The 19,728-nt window shown below is 40.1% G+C and overlaps 1 protein-coding gene across 1 annotated transcript; it reads left to right on the top strand.

Moving 5' to 3' along the window:
- Nucleotides 1-16,867: 16,867 nt before the first annotated feature.
- On the top strand, nt 16,868-19,166 carry LOC131995095 (uncharacterized). Its single transcript, XM_059363005.1, has 2 exons — nt 16,868-16,939; nt 16,979-19,166. Exons 1-2 carry the CDS (start codon nt 16,877-16,879, stop codon nt 17,939-17,941), a joined length of 1,026 nt encoding a protein of 341 aa, XP_059218988.1. The 5' UTR covers nt 16,868-16,876; the 3' UTR covers nt 17,942-19,166.
- The last annotated feature ends 562 nt before the right edge of the window (nt 19,167-19,728 follow it).

Raw genomic sequence — 19,728 nt, 5'->3', positions numbered from 1 at the left:
GAACGTTCCATTTGCTATAACCGCAAAATACATGGCTGGTTTGCTGGACAGGTCAGGAAGTAGGAATAGGCTTTATAGAGGGTCACTCCACCCTAAAAAAAAAACCAAAAATGGGCACATTAGCCAATCACAGATATATGGGACTCGGTTTGTTTGTTCCGTATAGACTGCAAAACGGCAGAACCTCGAAATATTCGCATATTGTGTAGGTTGGTCTGGAAGGAAACATAGGCTATATAATTTTTCGGTATCGGAAGGGGGACAGACCCTCCCCCTCATGCCAAAAACACAACCCAAAATCAAAAGTGGACCGATCGGGATCTAAGTACCCATCGGACCATCCGAACCCCAAAACTCCAGATTTCGAATCTGGCATACAAAATCAGATCGAAGTATCGGGGGTCACGCCACCCCTCAAAAACGCCATCAGATCCATTATGACTATATGATACTTGGTTGAACCGATTTTCTTGAAATTTTCATGGATTGTGTACGTTTGTCTGGAAGGAAACTGGTTTTATAATTTTTAGATATCGGGTGGAGGCAGACCCTCCCCCTAACCCCAAAAACGCCATCCTTATCGGAAGGTGGGCACAATAAGGGCATTAAATGAAAGGTATTGGAGACCAGAAAACGAATATGGTCCTAAAATTTGGGTCCAAGTACCTAGTACCCCTCAAATTAAAGGGATTGGAAACGTAGCACGAATTTGATATCCATATTTGAGTCGAAATGTCTGAGAGGGGGGAAATTCTCACACATCAATGAGTGTTTTCCGATTCAAGTTAAAATTCAATGATAAGGACCTTTTTTATAGCCAAGTCCGAACGGCATCCTGCAGTGCGACACCACTTTGGGGAAATTTTTTTAAATGACTTCGCTTGGCATTGTGCCTCGTAAATGTCGCCAACATTAAGAGGAGATAAACACCGCCCTGTCCAATGTTCGCGCCAGGATTCGAACGTGTTCAGCGTCATAGGCTACAATGGCACGAATTCGATATTAGATATTAGAGAGTTAAAGTAGGCGCAGCGGAGCGGGCCGGGTTTGGCTAGTAGTCTTCATATAAACTCATCTACCAATTTGCCGTTAAGCCGCAATTGTTATCCGATTGGACTGATATTGTACGAAGTGTTCTGTAACGATTTCCAACAACCGTGCCATGTACGGTTGAAATCGGTCTAAGACTTTGTATAGCTAACATTTACCCCGATCTCATGATTTGACATCTTGAGGCCCTGGAAGCCGCAATTTTAGTTCCATTGGGCTGAAATTTTGCATGTAGTCTTTTGTAATGACTTCCAACAATCGTGCTAACCTTATTTAGCACTGAAATTCGTCTATAACCTAAAATAGTTCCCGTGTAACCCGATTTCACGATTTGTGTCCTTGATCCCCAGAAACCCTTAATTGTTAATTTTTTGGGGTGAAATTTTTGCATGGGATGCTCTGATACAACATCGTACAACCGTGGCAAATACGGTTAAAATCGGTCTTTAACCTGATATACCTCCCATATAACCCGATTTCTCGATGTGATATCTTTATCGGTCCTTAACCTGATATACCTCCCATATAACCCGACATCTTGAGACCCTTGAAGCCGTCATTTTTGTCCGATTTGGCTAAAATTTTACATATAGTGTTTCATGACGAATTTCAACAACCATGCCGAGTACCTAATATAGCTCCCATATAAGCCGATCTTCCGATTTGACATCTTAAGCCCCTGAATGAGGAAATTGTTACTCTATTTGGCGGAAATTTTGCATGAAATGTGCTGTTACTACTTCCAACAACCGTGCAATGTGCTGCAGAAATCGGTCTATAACCTTATATAGCTTCCTTAAAAACAGTTCCCTCGATTGTGCTTGTTCGATTGCCAGCTTTAATTTTCGCTTGGCTTCGCAGAAATTTGTTGCGTAGATTAAAATTATGCCCTTGAACTAAATTTATTTTCGGTAAATTTTTAGCAGAATCCATTTTGTTGGATTCGCAAGTTTCAGTCCAACCGAACTTAGTACGTTTTTCCTTCTTCAATATCCTTTCAAGGGATATTTCAGATTTTTGGCCATATGATTTCCACTGCGGTGAAGATTTGATTGAATTTTAACCTCCATTCGTCAAACCATTTGAGGTTTTGTTCACTTTGAGGTGTTTGAGTTCGCCAACAAAAGCCGGTTGGGATTTTCCTGCCAAATATAACGCATTACGCTTGAATTCCATTATGAACTTTTGATCTGCGACCCTGTAAAGGTCATAAATTCTGTATCGTCTTGACATTCTAAGTCGATATGGCCATGTCTTTCTGTCCGTCTGTCCGTGGAACTGATAATTATAACCGCTTGCAATTTCAGACACAGACTTTTTAGTGATTTAGGTCGTTGGGGATTGCAAATGGGCCATATCTCTTCAGATTTGAATATAAAGGGTGATTTTTTTGAGGTTAGGATTTTCATGCATTAGTATTTGACAGATCACGTGGGATTTCAGACATGGTGTCAAAGAGAAAGATGCTCAGTATGCTTTGACATTTCATCATGAATAGACTTACTAACGAGCAACGCTTGCAAATCATTGAATTTTATTACCAAAATCAGTGTTCGGTTCGAAATGTGTTCATTCACCGTAACGTTGCGTCCAACAGCATCTTTGAAAAAATACGGTCCAATGATTCCACCAGCGTACAAACCACACCAAACAGTGCATTTTTCGGGATGCATGAACGGCTTCTGGTTGCTCTTCACTCCAAATGCGGCAATTTTGCTTATTTACGTAGCCATTCAACCAGAAATGAGCCTCATCGCTGAACGGTGAATGAACACATTTCGAACCGAACACTGATTTTGGTAATAAAATTCAATGATTTGCAAGCGTTGCTCGTTAGTAAGTCTATTCATGATGAAATGTCAAAGCATACTGAGCATCTTTCTCTTTGACACCATGTCTGAAATCCCACGTGATCTGTCAAATACTAATGCATGAAAATCCTAACCTCAAAAAAATCACCCTTTACATAGCTCCCATAGAAAGTGGCCCTTGGGAGCTATGCCTTCTTGAGCCCCTGGCTGTCAGAAATCTTCTCCGATTACGTTGAAATTTTGCATTTAGTGTTCTGTTACGATCGTTACTTTCAACGATTGTCCCAAGTATGGTTCCCGATTTGACATCCTGAGTATCTGGCAGTAGTAATTGTTATCCCCTTTGAAATTTTGCAAATAGAGTTTTATAATGACTTCCAGCTTCCTTGGTTACTATTGTCCAAATTGTTTAAAAATCTGATGTAGCTTTCATATAAACCGATCTTCTGATACGTTTTTTAAGGCTCCTGGAAGCTTAAATGTTTGCCTGTGGTAGCTCGCAGCTAAGCTTCTCGTGACACCAATGAACACCACACAGATTGCACCACAACGTTACAGCCTGTGTGGGGCTCACAGCTATACCGTGCAGGGCACACATACCAATGGGAACTTGTTAACACTTCGTGCCTGCTACCCTGTAATATAAGATGCCTATCCATTGCCTATCCATTGCCTATCCACTGCACCTGTTGGTATAATCATTGGATTTTTCCTTGTATAAGATCAAATTTCGATGAATATATAAATATTGGGTTGCGCAAAAAGTAATTGCGGATTTTTCATATAGTCGGCGTTGACAAATTTCTTCACAGCTTGTGACTCTGAAATTGCATTCTTTCTTCTGTCAGTTATCAGCTGTTACTTTTAGCTTGCTTTAGAAAAAAAGTGTAAAACAAGTAAAAAGGCGTTAAGTTCGGCCGGGCCGAACTTTGGATACCCACCACCTCGGGTATATATGTAAACCACCTTTCATCAAAATTCGGTGAAAATTTCATACCTTATACTCATATACCTCATACCGATCTGAACTATATACGACACGGATGTCGAAAAGCCGAACATAAGTCACTGTGTCAAATTTCAGTGAAATTGGATTATAAATGCGCCTTTTATGGGGCCAAGACTTTAAATCGAGATATCGGTCTACATGGCAGCTATATCCAAATCTGGACCGATTTGGGCCAAGTTGCATAAACATGTCGAAGAGCCTAACACTAAGCACTGTCCCAAATTTCCGCGAAATTGAACAATAAATGCCTCTTTTATGGGCCCTAAACCTTAAATCCAGAGATCGGTCTATATGGCAGCTATATACAAATCTGGACCGATCTGGGCAAAATTGAAGAAGGACGTCGAAGAGCCTAACCAAACTCACTGTCTCAAATTTCAGCGACATCGGACAATAAATGCGTCTTTTATGGCCCCAAAACCTAAAACCTAGATATCGGTCTATATGGCAGCTATATCCAAATCTGGACCGATCTGTGCGATATTGCAGAAGTATGTCAAGGGGCTTAACTTAACTCACTGTCCCGAATTTCGGCGACATCGGACCATAAATGAGCATTTTATGGGCCCAAAACCTTAAATCAAGAAATCGGTCTATATGGCAGCTATACCCAAATTTGAACCGATCTGAGCCAAATTGACAAAGGATGTCGAAGGGCCTAACACAATTCACTGTTCCAAATTTCAGCGAAATCGGACCATAAATGTGGCTTTTATGGGCCTTAGACCCTAAATCGGAGGATCGGTCTATATGGCAGCTATATCCAAATCTGGACCGATCTGAGCCAAATTGACAAAGGATGTCGAAGGGCCTAACACAACTCACTGTCCCAAATTTCAACAAAATCGGATAATAAATGTGGCTTTTATGGGCCTAAGACCCTAAATCGGCGGATCGGTCTATATGGGGGCTATATCAAGATATAGTCCGATATAGCCCATCTTCGAACTTAACCTGCTTATGGACAAAAAAAGAATCTGTGCAAAGTTTCAGCTCAATATCTCTATTTTTAAAGACTGTAGCGTGATTTCAACAGACAGACGGACGGACATGTCTAGATCGTCTTAGATTTTTACGCTGATCAAGAATATATATACTTTATAGGGTCGGAAATGGATATTTCGATGTATTGCAAACGGAATGACAAAATGAATATACCCCCATCCTTCGGTGGTGGGTATAAAAAGTATATTTGATTAAAGTTCATTCTTTGTTTTATTAAAAATGCATTTACTTTTTTTTTAAAAAATCCGCAATTACTTTTTGGGCAACCCAAAATATGATACTCATCCGGGCGGAATTTGGTTAATTAATCTCAACACTTTTGTTCCGATTCGATCTCCTTAATGAAAGAAATTTTCCATGTGTAATAACCATGGCCCACCAAAAAGTCAATTAATAGCTGTTAAATAACTTCCATTCATTCTGTGGACTCAGATATTCATTTTTCTACGAATATGCTAATTTAAAAATTACAGCAGCAATCTCAAAATTGTCAATTTCAAATGACAAGCGAATATTTGTCTTTATATGTTTCAGGTATGTGCTTTAATGCGTATGTCAAAGTACATTGGACTATGATGTCATGTCCGCATTTAAGTGGTCAGCCAAAGTTGATGTCACTTTTTTTTCGCAGTTGATTCGATTTTGGCGTTATGCAGTACGTCTAAGCCACTGGTTATAGCCAAAAACCAATTTATTTGGTGGTTCTGACCCAAAACACAATCACACTGTCTATCCTCTTTGTGGTTCTCCGAAATTGTGTTACTTCAATCTTAATTTTGCCTGTGTTTGCTTAGTCGTCGATGCCCATTCGGTTCGTTCTACTTCAGTTGGATAATAGAACGCATAGTCCAATCGAAAGTCTTCTCTACTCACTCAATCAAGCAGAGATTGTAATCGTAGTAATCTAAAGTGACAACATTGGTGTGGTTGCAGTGGTTTGTCAAACCTGTCGTTATGCCATTAAAGGGATACCTCATACATTGGCCAAGGTAGGAAGATTCTGTTGCACATCTATGCTTACGAACAACGAAAATTGAAAATTCAAAAACTTTTGATATGGATGTGTGTGTGTGTGTAAATTATGCATTATTCATGTAAGTGGAAATTAAATTGGAAGATGTACGAAACTTAAACTTTCAAAATCGGTCTTTTTTAGTTGACTCTCTTAAAAAAACATCGTGATATGGGCTACACAAATGATAACCTTTAAGTATGTACAAACCAATAAAGTAAGAGCGTGCTAACTTCGGCCAGGTCGAATCTTGGGAACCCAACATCATGGAATCTGGTAAAAGTTTACACAAAGGACTTGAATATTACATGACACGAAGTCATAAAAGAGCCCAACGTACAATGTAGAATGGCCGAAAAGGTCTTGCATATGGCAAATGACTGAGCTAGACCCAGAGGTTTCAATGTTAACCGAGAGAAGACTGAAATATGCTTGTTCACGAGGAAGACGAAGGAGGGCCCATTTGACGCACCACGTTTGCTCAACAAAACTATTTCGATATCTGACAAAGTCACCTACTTAGGAGTGATCTTTCAGCCTTATCGCATAAAAACTTGAGGTTTCCAGGAGCTTGAGATGTCAAATCAGAAGTTCGGTTAATATAGCAGCTATTGGGTTGCCCAAAAAGTAATTGCGGATTTTTCATATAGTCGGCGTTGACAAATTTTTTTCACAGCTTCTGACTCTGTAATTGGATTCTTTCTTCTGTCAGTTATCAGCTATTACTTTTGCTTGCTTTTGAAAAAAAGTGTAAAAAAGTATATTTGATTAAAGTTCATTCTAAGTTTTATTAAAAATGCATTTACTTTCTTTTAAAAAATCCGCAATTACTTTTTGGGCAACCCAATATATCACGTTATACACTCATATGAACTTGTCATTATTGTGGGAAGTCATAACAGAACTCTAAATGCAAAATGACAGCATAATCGGATAATAACTGAGGCTTTTAGGCGCTCAAGATGTCAAATCGGGAGATTTGTTTATATGGGGGCTATTTGAGGTTATAAACCGATTCAAACGGAATATTATGTGGAAAATTTCAACCCAATCGGTTAATAATTGCAGCTTCTGGGATCTCAAGAAGTCTAATCGAGGGACCACTTTTATGGGAGCTATATCCAAATCTGAACCGATATTGGCCATTTTCTCTCCGCAAAGACCTACTGCAGTAAGAAACAACTGTGCAAAATTTTGTGCAGCTAGCTCTTCGCATTGGATAGGTATCGTGATTTTTACAGGCGGACAGACATGGCTAAATCGGCTCAGATTGTCAAGACGATCAAGAATATATAAACTTTACTAGCCGAACTGGGCCCGCTCCGCTGCGCCTTCTTTAACTGTCAAATATCTTTTTTAGGGTGGATACAGTTCGCCCTGAATGTGGATATCAAATTCGTGCCATTGTAGCCGATGACGCTGAACGCGTTCGAATCCTGGCGAGAACATCGGACAAAGCGGTGTTTATCCCCTCTTAATGTTGGCGACATTTGCGAGGAACAATGCCATGCATGGTCATTTAAAAAATGTTCCCCAAAGAGGTATCGCACTGCGGGACGCAGTTTGGACTCGGCTATAAAACCAAGGTCCTTTATTATTGAGTTTAAACTTGAATCGGAAAGCACTCATTGAGGTGTGAGAATTTGCCCCTACTCGGTTCCTGGTGGTAATGTACTTCCTTAGGGTAATGTTCTCATTAGGGGAGGGATGGCACCTCAGACATTTCGACTCAAATATGGATGCCAAATTCGTGCTGCACTTTCAAATCCCTTTAATTTGAGCCCTATATTGCGATGGCCGGTAAATATGAAGCGTTTTGATGGTGTTTTGGGGCTGGGGCGGCCACCGTCACTTTGCAATGAAAATATATATCAAATTCGTTCTTTACTCCCAACGGAAATGGAGTTCAGTTAACGAGTGTTTAGGGCGTACTCCAAAACACTTGGCTCCAAAATTGGATATCAAATTCGTTTTCTACTCTCAAATACCTTTCATTTGAGTCCCATATTGTCATAATGGGTCAAATAACCCATTTGGCGTATCTTTTGGAGGAAAAGTGCCACCTAGACTTGAACACAAATTTGAATGTCATATTCGTAATCTACTCCTTAATACCTTTCATTTGAGTCCCATATAGCCATGGTCGGCTAATATGCCCGTTTGGGGGTATTTGAACCTAATCTTTTATGGCATATTTGTAATCTACTGCCAAATACTTTTTATTTGAGTCCCATATTGACATGAACTTCGAATATATCTGTTTAGAGGAATTTTGGGTTTGGGGGAGGCCCGCTGGGTACTTGGACCCAAATTTTAATACAATATTCCTTTTCTGGTCTCCAATACCTTTTATTGGTACCTTTATTGTGCTCATCGGACCACTTTCGGATATAGGTGGCGTTTTTTGGGGTAAGGATATCTAAACATTATATAGCCTATGTTTCCTTCCAGACAAACGTACACAATCTATGAAAATTTTAAGAAAATCGGTTCAGCCAAGTATCATATAGTCATAATGGGTCTAATGGCGCTTTTGAGAGGTGGCGTGACCCCCTATACTTCGAACTGATTTGGTATGACAAATTCGACATCTACTCCCGAATACCTTTCACTTGAGCCCCATATTGAAATGAACGTCCAATATGTCTGTTTGGGGGAGTTTTGGCTTAAGGTGGCCCGATGGGTACTTAGACTCAAATTTTGGATACCACATTCGTATTCTACTATCCAATACCTTTCATTTGATACCTTTATTGTCCCGATCGGTCAACTTTTGATTTTGGTTTGTGTTGTTGGCATAAGGGAGTGGGTCTGTCCCCTTTCCGATACCAACAATTATATAGCAAATGTTTCCTTCCAGACCAACCTACACAATATGCGAATATTTCGAGAAAATCGGTTCTGCCGTTTTTCAGTATCCATTTATCCGTGATTGGTATGTACCCATTTTGGACGTTTTTGTGGGGGTGGATTACCCCCTACACTTCGACATGAATTTGTATGGCAGATTAGTTATCTACTCCCTCATACTTTTCATTTGATACCCATATTGTCCTTATCGGTGGTCTTTTGTTTTTTATGGTGTTTTTGGGGTATCGGTGGAGGGTCCACCCCCTTTTGTTAACAATAAATTATAAAGCCTATTCCATATTCGTAATCTACCCGAATACCTTTCTAACCTTTGAGTCCCATATTGTCATGATCGTCAAATAAACCTATTTTAAGGGGTTTTGGGGCTGGGGAAATTCGGGGCTGAAATTCGTACTCTACTCCTGAATACCTTTTTTTTGAATCCCATATTGTCCCGATCGGTCCACTTTTATTTTTGGGTAGTACTTTCGGGGTAAGGGGGAGGGTCTGCCCCTCCCAAGTAAAAGCGTGCTAAGTTCGGCCGGGCCGAATCTGATATACCCTCCACCATGGATCGCATTTGTCGAGTTCTTTTCCCGGCACATCTTCTTAGGCTGGAACTCATGATCCCAGATCGGTTTATATGGCAGCTATATCAGGTTATGAACCGATTTAAACCTTATTTGACAAAGTTGTTGAAAGTAAGAATAAACAAGTAAAAGCGTGCTAAGTTCGGCCGGGCCGAATCTTATATACCCTCCACCATGGATCGCATTTGTCGAGTTCTTTTCCCGGCATCTCTTCTTAGGCTAAAAAGGATATAAGAAAAGAGTTGCTCTGCTATTGATATCAAGATATGGTCCGGTTTGGACCACAATTAAATTATATGTTGGAGACCTGTGTAAAATTTCAGCCAATTCGTATAAGAATTGCGCCCATTGGGGCTCACGAAGTAAAATAGAGAGAACGATTTATATGGGATCTGTATCGGGCTATAGACCGATTCAGACCATAATAAACACGTTTGTTGATGGTCACGAGAGGATCCATCAGGCATATCGGATAATAATTGCGACCTCTAGAGGTCAAGAAGTCAAGAAGTCAAGATCCCAGATCGGTTTATATGGCAGCTATATCAGGTTATGAACCGATTTAAACCTTATTTGACACAGTTGTTGAAAGTAAAAATAAAATACGTCATGTAAAATTTCAGCCAAATCGGATAGGAATTGCGCCCTCTAGAAGCTCAAGAAGTCAAATCCCCAGATCTGTTTATATGACAGCTATATCAGGTTATGGAGCGATTTGAACCATACTTGGCACAGTTGTTGGATATCATAACAAAACGCGTCGTGCAAAATTTCATTCTGATCGGATAAGAATTGCGCACGCTAGAGGCTCAAGAAGTCAAGACCCAAGATCGGTTTATATGGCAGCTATATCAGGTTATGGACCGATTTGAACCATACTTGGCACAGTTGTTGGATATCATAGCAAAACGCGTCGTGCAAAATTTCATTCTGATCGGATAAGAATTGCGCACGCTAGAGGCTCAAGAAGTCAAGACCCAAGATCGGTTTATATGGCAGCTATATCAGGTTATGGACCGATTTGAACCATACTTGGCACAGTTGTTGGATATCATAGCAAAACGCGTCGTGCAAAATTTCATTCCAATCGGATAAGAATTGCGCACGCTAGAGGCTCAAGAAGTCAAGACCCAAGATCGGTTTATATGGCAGCTATATCAGGTTATGGACCGATTTGAACCATACTTGGCACAGTTGTTGGGTATCATAACAAAACACGTCGTGCGAAATTCCATTCCAATCGGTTAAGAATTGCGCACTCTAGAGGCTCAAGAAGTCAAGACCCAAGATCGGTTTATATGGCAGCTATATCAGGTTATGAACCGATTTGAACCATACTTGGCACAGTTGTTGGATATCATAACAAAACACGTCGTGCAAAATTTCATTCTGATCGGATAAGAATTGCGCACGCTAGAGGCTCAAGAAGTCAAGACCCAAGATCGGTTTATATGGCAGCTATATCAGGTTATGGACCGATTTGAACCATACTTGGCACAGTTGTTGGATATCATAGCAAAACGCGTCGTGCAAAATTTCATTCCAATCGGATAAGAATTGCGCACTCTAGAGGCTCAAGAAGTCAAGACCCAAGATTGGTTTATATGGCAGCTATATCAAAACATGGACCGATATGGCCCATTTACAATACCAACCGACCTACACTAATAAGAAGTATTTGTGCAAAATTTCAAGCGGCTAGCTTTACTCCTTCGGAAGTTAGCGTGCTTTCGACAGACAGACGGACGGACGGACGGACGGACGGACGGACATGGCTAGATCGACATAAAATGTCACGACGATCAAGAATATATATACTTTATTGGGTCTCAGACGAATATTTCGAGTAGTTACAAACAGAATGACGAAATTAGTATACCCCCCATCTTATGGTGGAGGGTATAAAAACGTAATGTAATATTTCAGCCAAATCGAATAAGAATTGCGCCCTCTAGAAGCTCAAGAAGTCATGTCCCCAGATCTGTTTATATGACAGCTATTTCAGGTTATAAACCGATTTGAACCACATTTGGCAAAGTTGTTGGATATCATATCGAAATACTTCGTGCAAAAATTCATTCAAATCGGATAAGAATTGTGCCCTCTAGAGGCTCAAGAATTCAAGACCCAAGATCGGTTTATATGGCAGCTATATCAGGTTATGGACCGATTTCAACCATACTTGGCACAGTTGTTGGGTATCATAACAAAACACGTCGTGCGAAATTTCATTCCATTCGGATAAGAATTGCGCCCTCTAGAGGCTCAAGATGTCAAGACCCAAGATCGATTTATATGGCAGCTATATCAGGTTATAAACCGATTTGAACCTTACTTGGCACAGTTGTTGGATATAATAACAAAACACGTCGTGCAAAATTTCATTTCAATCGGATAAGAATTGCGGACTCTAGAGGCTCAAGAAGTCAAGACCCAAGATCGGTTTATATGGCAGCTATATCAGGTTATGAACCGATTTGAACCATACTTGGCACAGTTGTTGGATATCATAACAAAACACGTCGTGCAAAATTTCATTCCAATCGGATAAGAATTGCGCACTCTAGAGGCTCAAGAAGTCAAGACCCAAGATCGGTTTATATGGCAGCTATATCAAAACATGGACCGATATGGCCCATTTACAATACCCACCGACGTACACTAATAAGAAGTATTTGTGCAAAATTTCAAGCGGCTAGCTTTACTCCTTCGGAAGTTAGCGTGCTTTCGACAGACAGATGGACGGACGGACGGACGGACGGACAGACGGACAGACGGACGGACGGACAGTCGGACGGACATGGCTAGATCGACATAAAATGTCACGACGATCAAGAATATATATACTTTATGGGGTCTCAGACGAATATTTCGAGTAGTTACAAACAGAATGACGAAATTAGTATACCCCCCATCTTATGGTGGAGGGTATAAAAAAGTATTTATTGGGTAAATAGCCAAAAAATATACACGCATTGAGAATTTACCCAGTGGAATCCCATCGCTTCCCATTAGCAATCCCCAAAGTCCTGTTAACATCAGTAAGAAGTGTAGGTGCGAAATTTCAAGCGCATATCTTTATTTGATCAAACGCCATCGTAATTTCGACAGAGGACAGACGAACATGGCTAGATCGTCCCAAATTTTGTTGAGACGGTCAAAAATATATATAAAGGGTGATTCTTTAGCTCTTTCACAACATACGTTTCATGTTTTGTTTCATTGTCAAACATCTTCAGTTTGGTCTATAATTTAACCATGAATCTTCAACGCTTGTGCAAAGTATTGAATTTAATTATCAAAATGTGTGATCAGTTAAGAAAGTTCTTCCATTTTATGGACGAAGCTCATTTTTGGCTCAATAGGTACGTAAAAAAGCAGAATTGTCGATTTGGGAGTAAAGATCAGCCAGAAGTATTGCGGTTTATGGGCTGGTGGCATCATTGGATCGTACTTCTTCAAAGATGATGCGAATCGTAACGCAACTTTTTTTGCACAAAATGCAAGAGCTTGACTTGCATGATGACATGTGGTTTCACCAGGACGGTGCCACATGCCACACAGCACTTATTGAGAGGCGAGTTCCGAGAACATTTTATTTCACGTTCGGGACTGGTCAACTGGCGGCCTAGTTCGTACGATTTAACGTCTTAAGACTATTTTTTTTTTGGCTATGATAAAGCTCATGTCTATGACATGATTGAAACATTTATTCATGAGATAGGATGATGATAGGATGACAACATTGAAACATTTATTCATGAGATAGCGGTCGAAATCTTGCAAAGTGTATGTCAAAATTGGGCTAAGCGGATTTGAGGCGCACTCACTGTCAACATATGCATGAAATAATCTTCATACATTAAATTATGTTGACCGTACTATCAAACATTAAATTATATGGACCGTATAGTCGATTCAAATAAAGATTTCAAGCATTTTTCTAAATTTTATGTTTTGCTTTTTGAAAAACTTTCCTGCATCTCTTAAAAAATCATCCATTACTTCATAGAGTCTCCGATTAAATTATATGGACCGTACTATCGATTCAAATAAAGATTTCATGCATTTTATTGATTTTTCTGAATTTTATGCTTTTTTATACCCTCCACCATAAGATGGGGGGTATACTAATTTCGTCATTCTGTTTGTAACTACTCGAAATATTCGTCTGAGACCCCATAAAGTATATATATTCTTGATCGTCGTAAAATTTTATGTCGATCTAGCCATGTCCGTCCGTCTGTCCGTCCGTCCGTCCGTCCGTCCGTCCGTCCGTCCGTCCGTCCGTCCGTCCGTCCGTCCGTCCGTCCGTCCGTCCGTCCGTCTGTCTGTCGAAAGCACGCTAACTTCCGAAGGAGTAAAGCTAGCCGCTTGAAGTTTTGCACAAATACTTCTTATTAGTGTAGGTCGGTTGGTATTGTAAATGGGCCATATCGGTCCATGTTTTGATATAGCTGCCATATAAACCGATCTTGGGTCTTGACTTCTTGAGCCTATAGAGTGCGCAATTCTTATCCGATTGGAATGAAATTTTGCACGACGTGTTTTGTTATGACATCCAACAACTGTGATAAGTATGGTTCAAATCGGTCCATAACCTGATATAGCTGCCATATAAACCGATCTTGGGTCTTGACTTCTTGAGCCTCTAGAGTGCGCAATTCTTATCCGATTGGAATGAAATTTTGCACGACGTGTTTTGTTATGACATCCAACAACTGTGCCAAGTATGGTTCAAATCGGTCCATAACCTGATACAGCTGCCATATAAACCGATCTTGGGTCTTGACTTCTTGAGCCTCTAGAGTGCGCACTTCTTATCCGATTGGAATGAAATTATGCACGACGCGTTTTGTTATGATTTCCAACAACTGTGCCAAGTATGGTTCAAATCGGTTTATAACCTGATATAGCTGTCATATAAACCGATCTTGGGTCTTGACTTCTTGAGCCTCTAGAGGGCGCAATTCTTATCCAATTTGAATGAATTTTGGCACGTAGTATTTTGTTATGATATCCAACAACTGTGCCAAATATGGTTCAAATCGGTTCATAACCTGATATAGCTGCCATATAAACCGATCTGGGATCTTGACTTCTTGAGCCTCTAGAGGTCGCAATTATTATCCGATTTGCCTGAAATTTTGTACGACGGATTCTCTCATGACCATTAACATACGTGTTTATTATGGTCTGAATCGGTTTATAGCCTGATATAGCTCCCATATAAATCGATCTCTCTATTTAACTTCTTGAGCCCACAAAGGGCGCAATTCTTATTCGAATTGGCTGACATTTTACACAGGTCTCCAACATATAATTTAATTGTGGTCCAAACCGGACCATATCTTGATATCGCTCTAATAGCAGAGCAAATCTTTTCTTATATCCTTTTTTTGCCTAAGAAGAGATGCCGGGAAAAGAACTCGACATATGCGATCCATGGTGGAGGGTATATAAGATTCGGCCCGGCCGAACTTAGCACGCTTTTACTTGTTCTTTTTGAAAAACTTTCATACAGCTCTTAAAAATTCACCCTTTACTTCATAGAGTCGCCGATCAAAGTGAATATTCCCCCGTATTTCAGTGGTGTTCAGCCAAATAGGCTGAATTTGTTATAGGTTTGTAATTCAAGCTATATCGCACCACATGCCCATTTACAATCCCAACCGAGAAGTTCAAGTACATTCATAAAAGTGCTTGCTCTCATAAACATATATATGAATATGTAAGGGTGTGTATTAACTTTCAGTATACCACGATATAAAAAAAATTATTGTATTCTTACACAAGCACCACAGACATTCCTTGCAATTGACACTGCACACATTTCACTTCATTCAACCTTCTGCATATTTGTCAAAGAAATATTCAACACTTGTTACCAGACCACTCTATCCGATTATAATAGGCTTTGGTAAACAACACCATTGAGCAAACTACTAAGAACTAAGAGATAAGTATCCACCAATACTGCAGCAATAACTCCACAACATCAACTCCACCAACTCGTCTAGGGCATTATAAATTCCATTTGCCATTGCCTAATGTATTCCATAAAGATTTCTCTCTTATCAGAACTTCTTTCTCTTATTTTTTTTTGTTGTTGTTTCTGTTCGTGCAATCCTTCACTTCATGTTTTTGCAAAACTTTGATATTCTGCAGCAATCTTAAATTATTTTATTACACTCGACGGCGACGAAAAAAAAAACTTTAACATCCATTTGCTAAAGTGTGAACATCCACAATGAGAAAGTTTTTTCTCTTTCCTTGGTTTTGTGCAAAAATAATGCTTGATAACATTGGGTCTGCGAGAAGTGATTTTGGCGACAGAAGAGAAAAGTAGTTGTGACAGTTGCATTATTATTGTGACAAAAGTTACTTAGGCTTATGGCTTGGTTAAGGGTTTTCCAATTGAGAGACTTAGGGGAAAAATTATTAGCACAAAATGCAGATATGAAAGGTACGAAAAAGTTTTGGAAAAGTTACGAACAATTTTTCCGTATGTGATGTTCGTCGAACTACCGAGCATAGTCCTGAGGATGGCCAGTGTAGTCTAAATGGCGAAGTGGGAATCAGTGTATGAATGCCGAACTGTCAGTTAAGCTCTGACTGCTGCCTTTGATAAGAAGTCAGTAAGTGCTATTGTAGGGGTAAGGATACGTAAGGTTTAAGTGACAGTCTGCCATCAGACTCACTCAAAGGTTTCGCCCAGTAGAAGAAAGATTCATTCTAGTTCCTGTCGTTGATCCATCCAGATCGCTATAAAAATTCCAACAACTTGCGAATGTTCATATCTACTAGTTCAGATAGGTTCTCAAATAAATGAGAACCTAAAGTGGAACTCCCTTTGTTGAACCCAGTTCAACAACAATCTTTGCCGTTCTCCAAAATCTGCCCCATTTTAGTCATAAGAACATGAATTAAATGAAATTATTAAAATATGAACTTTTTCATGACCCTTAACATAAATACCAATATATGAATTAATATTTGCAATATGGCAACCCTAGCCATGTTAACTATTGTACTAAATTTAAACACACATAGCTGTCTTCTTCTAACTTTAAATTATATTGCTGAAATACATTTTTTAATGTTAACCGATACATTTTATATGATGCCTTGGTTACCTTTGCCACTGCCATCTTTTACTTGTGCAGCAGCAACGATAGAAAGCGGTAAGGGTCATCAGGCTAATAAAACTGTTCATCACTTGGAAACTGAAACTGTGCCTATTTTCTTCATTTTTATTTGGGTTCCTTACACTTCCGGGAGATTTAATTCCATCCAACTACAGTCCACTAGAAGGGTCTACCGGAGTTGTACATGGTCCTTCGAACCGGCCATAAATTCTAAAAGCAGGCTTTTGACACTGAACCCGTTTTTAGATGAAGGTGGACTGTTGCGTGTCAACGGCCGCCTAGCGAATTCGGACCTGAGTTACAATGAGCGCTTTCCCATAATACTGCCTGAAAATTCGAAATTTTGTAAACTATTTATCGATTTTACGCACAAAATCCTATTACATGCTGAACACCAAACCATGCTGCGTAACATTCGGCAAGAGTTTTATGTTATTCGCTTGAAAAGTGCAATACGACACTGCGTTCGAAACTGTAAGATATGCACTGTGTACAAGCACAAGGTTAGAAACCAAATAATGTCTGCCCTACCCGCTGAAAGGTGTACTTTCTCTTTACCTTTTACTCACACGGGAATCGATTTTGCTGGACCATTCGAATTAAAGACGTCCAAAATTCGAAACGCCAAACTACAAAAGGGTTATGCTGCAATTTTTGTTTGCTTATCGACGCGTGCTGTTCACTTAGAGGCCTGTTCGGATTTATCGACTGAAGCTTTCCTCTCCACTTTTAATCGCTTTGTAGGAAGAAGGGGTTTTCCTAAAAAGGTTTTTTCCGACAACGGAACTAACTTCATAGGTGCAAATAGAACCCTTGTGAGGGAGTTCAAGGAATTTCTGAAAGCTTCTGAAAAATCTGTTATTGAGAAATATGGTATGCACGGGTTTTCTTGGCACTTCATACCGCCCCACGCTCCACATATGGGAGGCTTGTGGGAGGCGGCTGTGAAGAGTATGAAAACACATTTTCGAAAGGTTGCCTCGAACATGAAGTTCACATTTGAGGAGTTTTCCACCCTTTTAGTGCGAATTGAGAGTGTACTGAACTCGCGACCACTGTCTCCTATCAGCGAAGACCCCACTGATCTTATTCCACTGACTCCTGGCCACTTAATTAGAGGGGCCGCTTTGATGGCCATACCTGAGGAATACTCAGATAATTTATCGTTGATGAATCGTTGGCAAAGACTGAAAACTTTGCAAATACTGTTTGCTAAGAGGTGGAAAAATGAATATGTATCAGAATTACAAAGAAGATACAAATGGAAGACTACTCAGCTTAATTTGGAAAAAGACGATTTTGTTGTCGTCAAAGATGACAATCTTCCCCCCACGGAGTGGTGTCTGGGAAGAGTATTAAAAGTTTTCACTGGAAAAGACTCCAAGGTTCGTGTTGCGGAAATACGCACACAGAATGGAACACTTATTCGTCCTTTAGTTAAACTATGCATTCTACCCAAAGCCTAGTCGTTAGCCTTAGTAAAACACGTTCACACACTCAATAAAACTTACATTCTAGCACATCATCTAGCGCACCAAAATGTCGCATTTGTAAAAATCGACATTACCTTAAAAATTGCCCAGAGTTCCAGCGCATGTTCGTGGCCAAAAGACGAGACGTAATAAGAGAAAAGGGCTTCTGTTACAACTGCCTTGGCACAGCTCACACCCGGAACTGGTGCCCATCCAGAAGCAAATGCATGGTGTGCCAGCTTAACCACCATACCATGGTTCACGTGGCTAAATCACCCAACCCTAAGGCGGCAAGTCAACCCAGGGAATCATCCAACACTCACGAGTACCACCGAAGCCGAACTAGCTCCCATAAACCATCATCATCACGGACCAAAAAACAATCGAACAATAGGCAACGAAGTTCACCACAAAACAAGAGAACCAGCAACCATAAGCCGCACTTTAAAGAACGGTTGAGCCGACGTTCTAGAGTTCATGTGTTTTTGCCTACGGCTCTAGCTCGTGTTCGAACCTCTGAAGGCCCGGCAAAGGCCAGATTACTACTGAGTTCAGGCGAAGTTCAGACGGTGATACTCCAGGCCCTGGTAGACAGATTGAATCTTCAAACGATAAAAAGGGACAGTAAGACTTACTGTACCCTAAATTTAGAATCTTACCATGATCCGATGGTAAAAATTCAAGTAACCGGCCTTGTTCACTCCCGTTTCCATACAACTCTTCCAACAACTACAACGGCAGCAAAACTTCGTACAATTTATGACACCCTGCATGACTTAGCCGATCCACACTTCTGCAATCCATCAAATGTCGAAATTCTGCTGGCCAACGATAATTTACCAAAAATATTAAGAGCTGGAATGATTCAAACGTCCTCAAATATGCCGATAGCTCAAAGCACCATCTTTGGGTGGATCATCTCTGGAGCTTGCCATTATTAAATTGCATTCCTGCAAGGCGGGCGGCATGTTGAACCCAGTTCAACAACAATCTTTGCCGTTCTCCAAAATCTGCCCCATTTTAGTCATAAGAACATGAATTAAATGAAATTATTAAAATATGAACTTTTTCATGACCCTTAACATAAATACCAATATATGAATTAATATTTGCAATATGGCAACCCTAGCCATGTTAACTATTGTACTAAATTTAAACACACATAGCTGTCTTCTTCTAACTTTAAATTATATTGCTGAAATACATTTTTTAATGTTAACCGATACATTTTATATGATGCCTTGGTTACCTTTGCCACTGCCATCTTTTACTTGTGCAGCAGCAACGATAGAAAGCGGTAAGGGTCATCAGGCTAATAAAACTGTTCATCACTTGGAAACTGAAACTGTGCCTATTTTCTTCATTTTTATTTGGGTTCCTTACACTTCCGGGAGATTTAATTCCATCCAACTACAGTCCACTAGAAGGGTCTACCGGAGTTGTACACCCTTGACTGCCAGTGCGGGAAATACACATCTAGTCTCCTCTTCCTCGAAGTCCTTACAACTTCTGTAGAAAGAGTTTTTGCAGCATTCAGTACGTCAGCATGTTTGCCGATCAGACAGTGATTTTTCGTGGCGGACACAATGACTGAGACTTTTGTTCAAGCCTATAAAAGCAAACCGTTTGACATTTACACATAATTTGCTGCGTTCGCTACTCTCACTTTGTGACCATCTTCCATTCGTTGCCCTTCGGGCCTGATCCTAAGAACTTAGCTTACATGTCGCTAGAGCTATACTCACAGATTCCAGTTATCCAGGAAAGTTTTGGCTAGTTCC

Source organism: Stomoxys calcitrans, chromosome 2 (genome assembly GCF_963082655.1).
Source record: "Stomoxys calcitrans chromosome 2, idStoCalc2.1, whole genome shotgun sequence".
NCBI classification, from domain to species: Eukaryota; Metazoa; Arthropoda; class Insecta; order Diptera; family Muscidae; genus Stomoxys; species Stomoxys calcitrans.
Note: the sequence above shows the minus strand (reverse complement) of the source record. Positions and strands in the feature narration are given on the sequence as shown.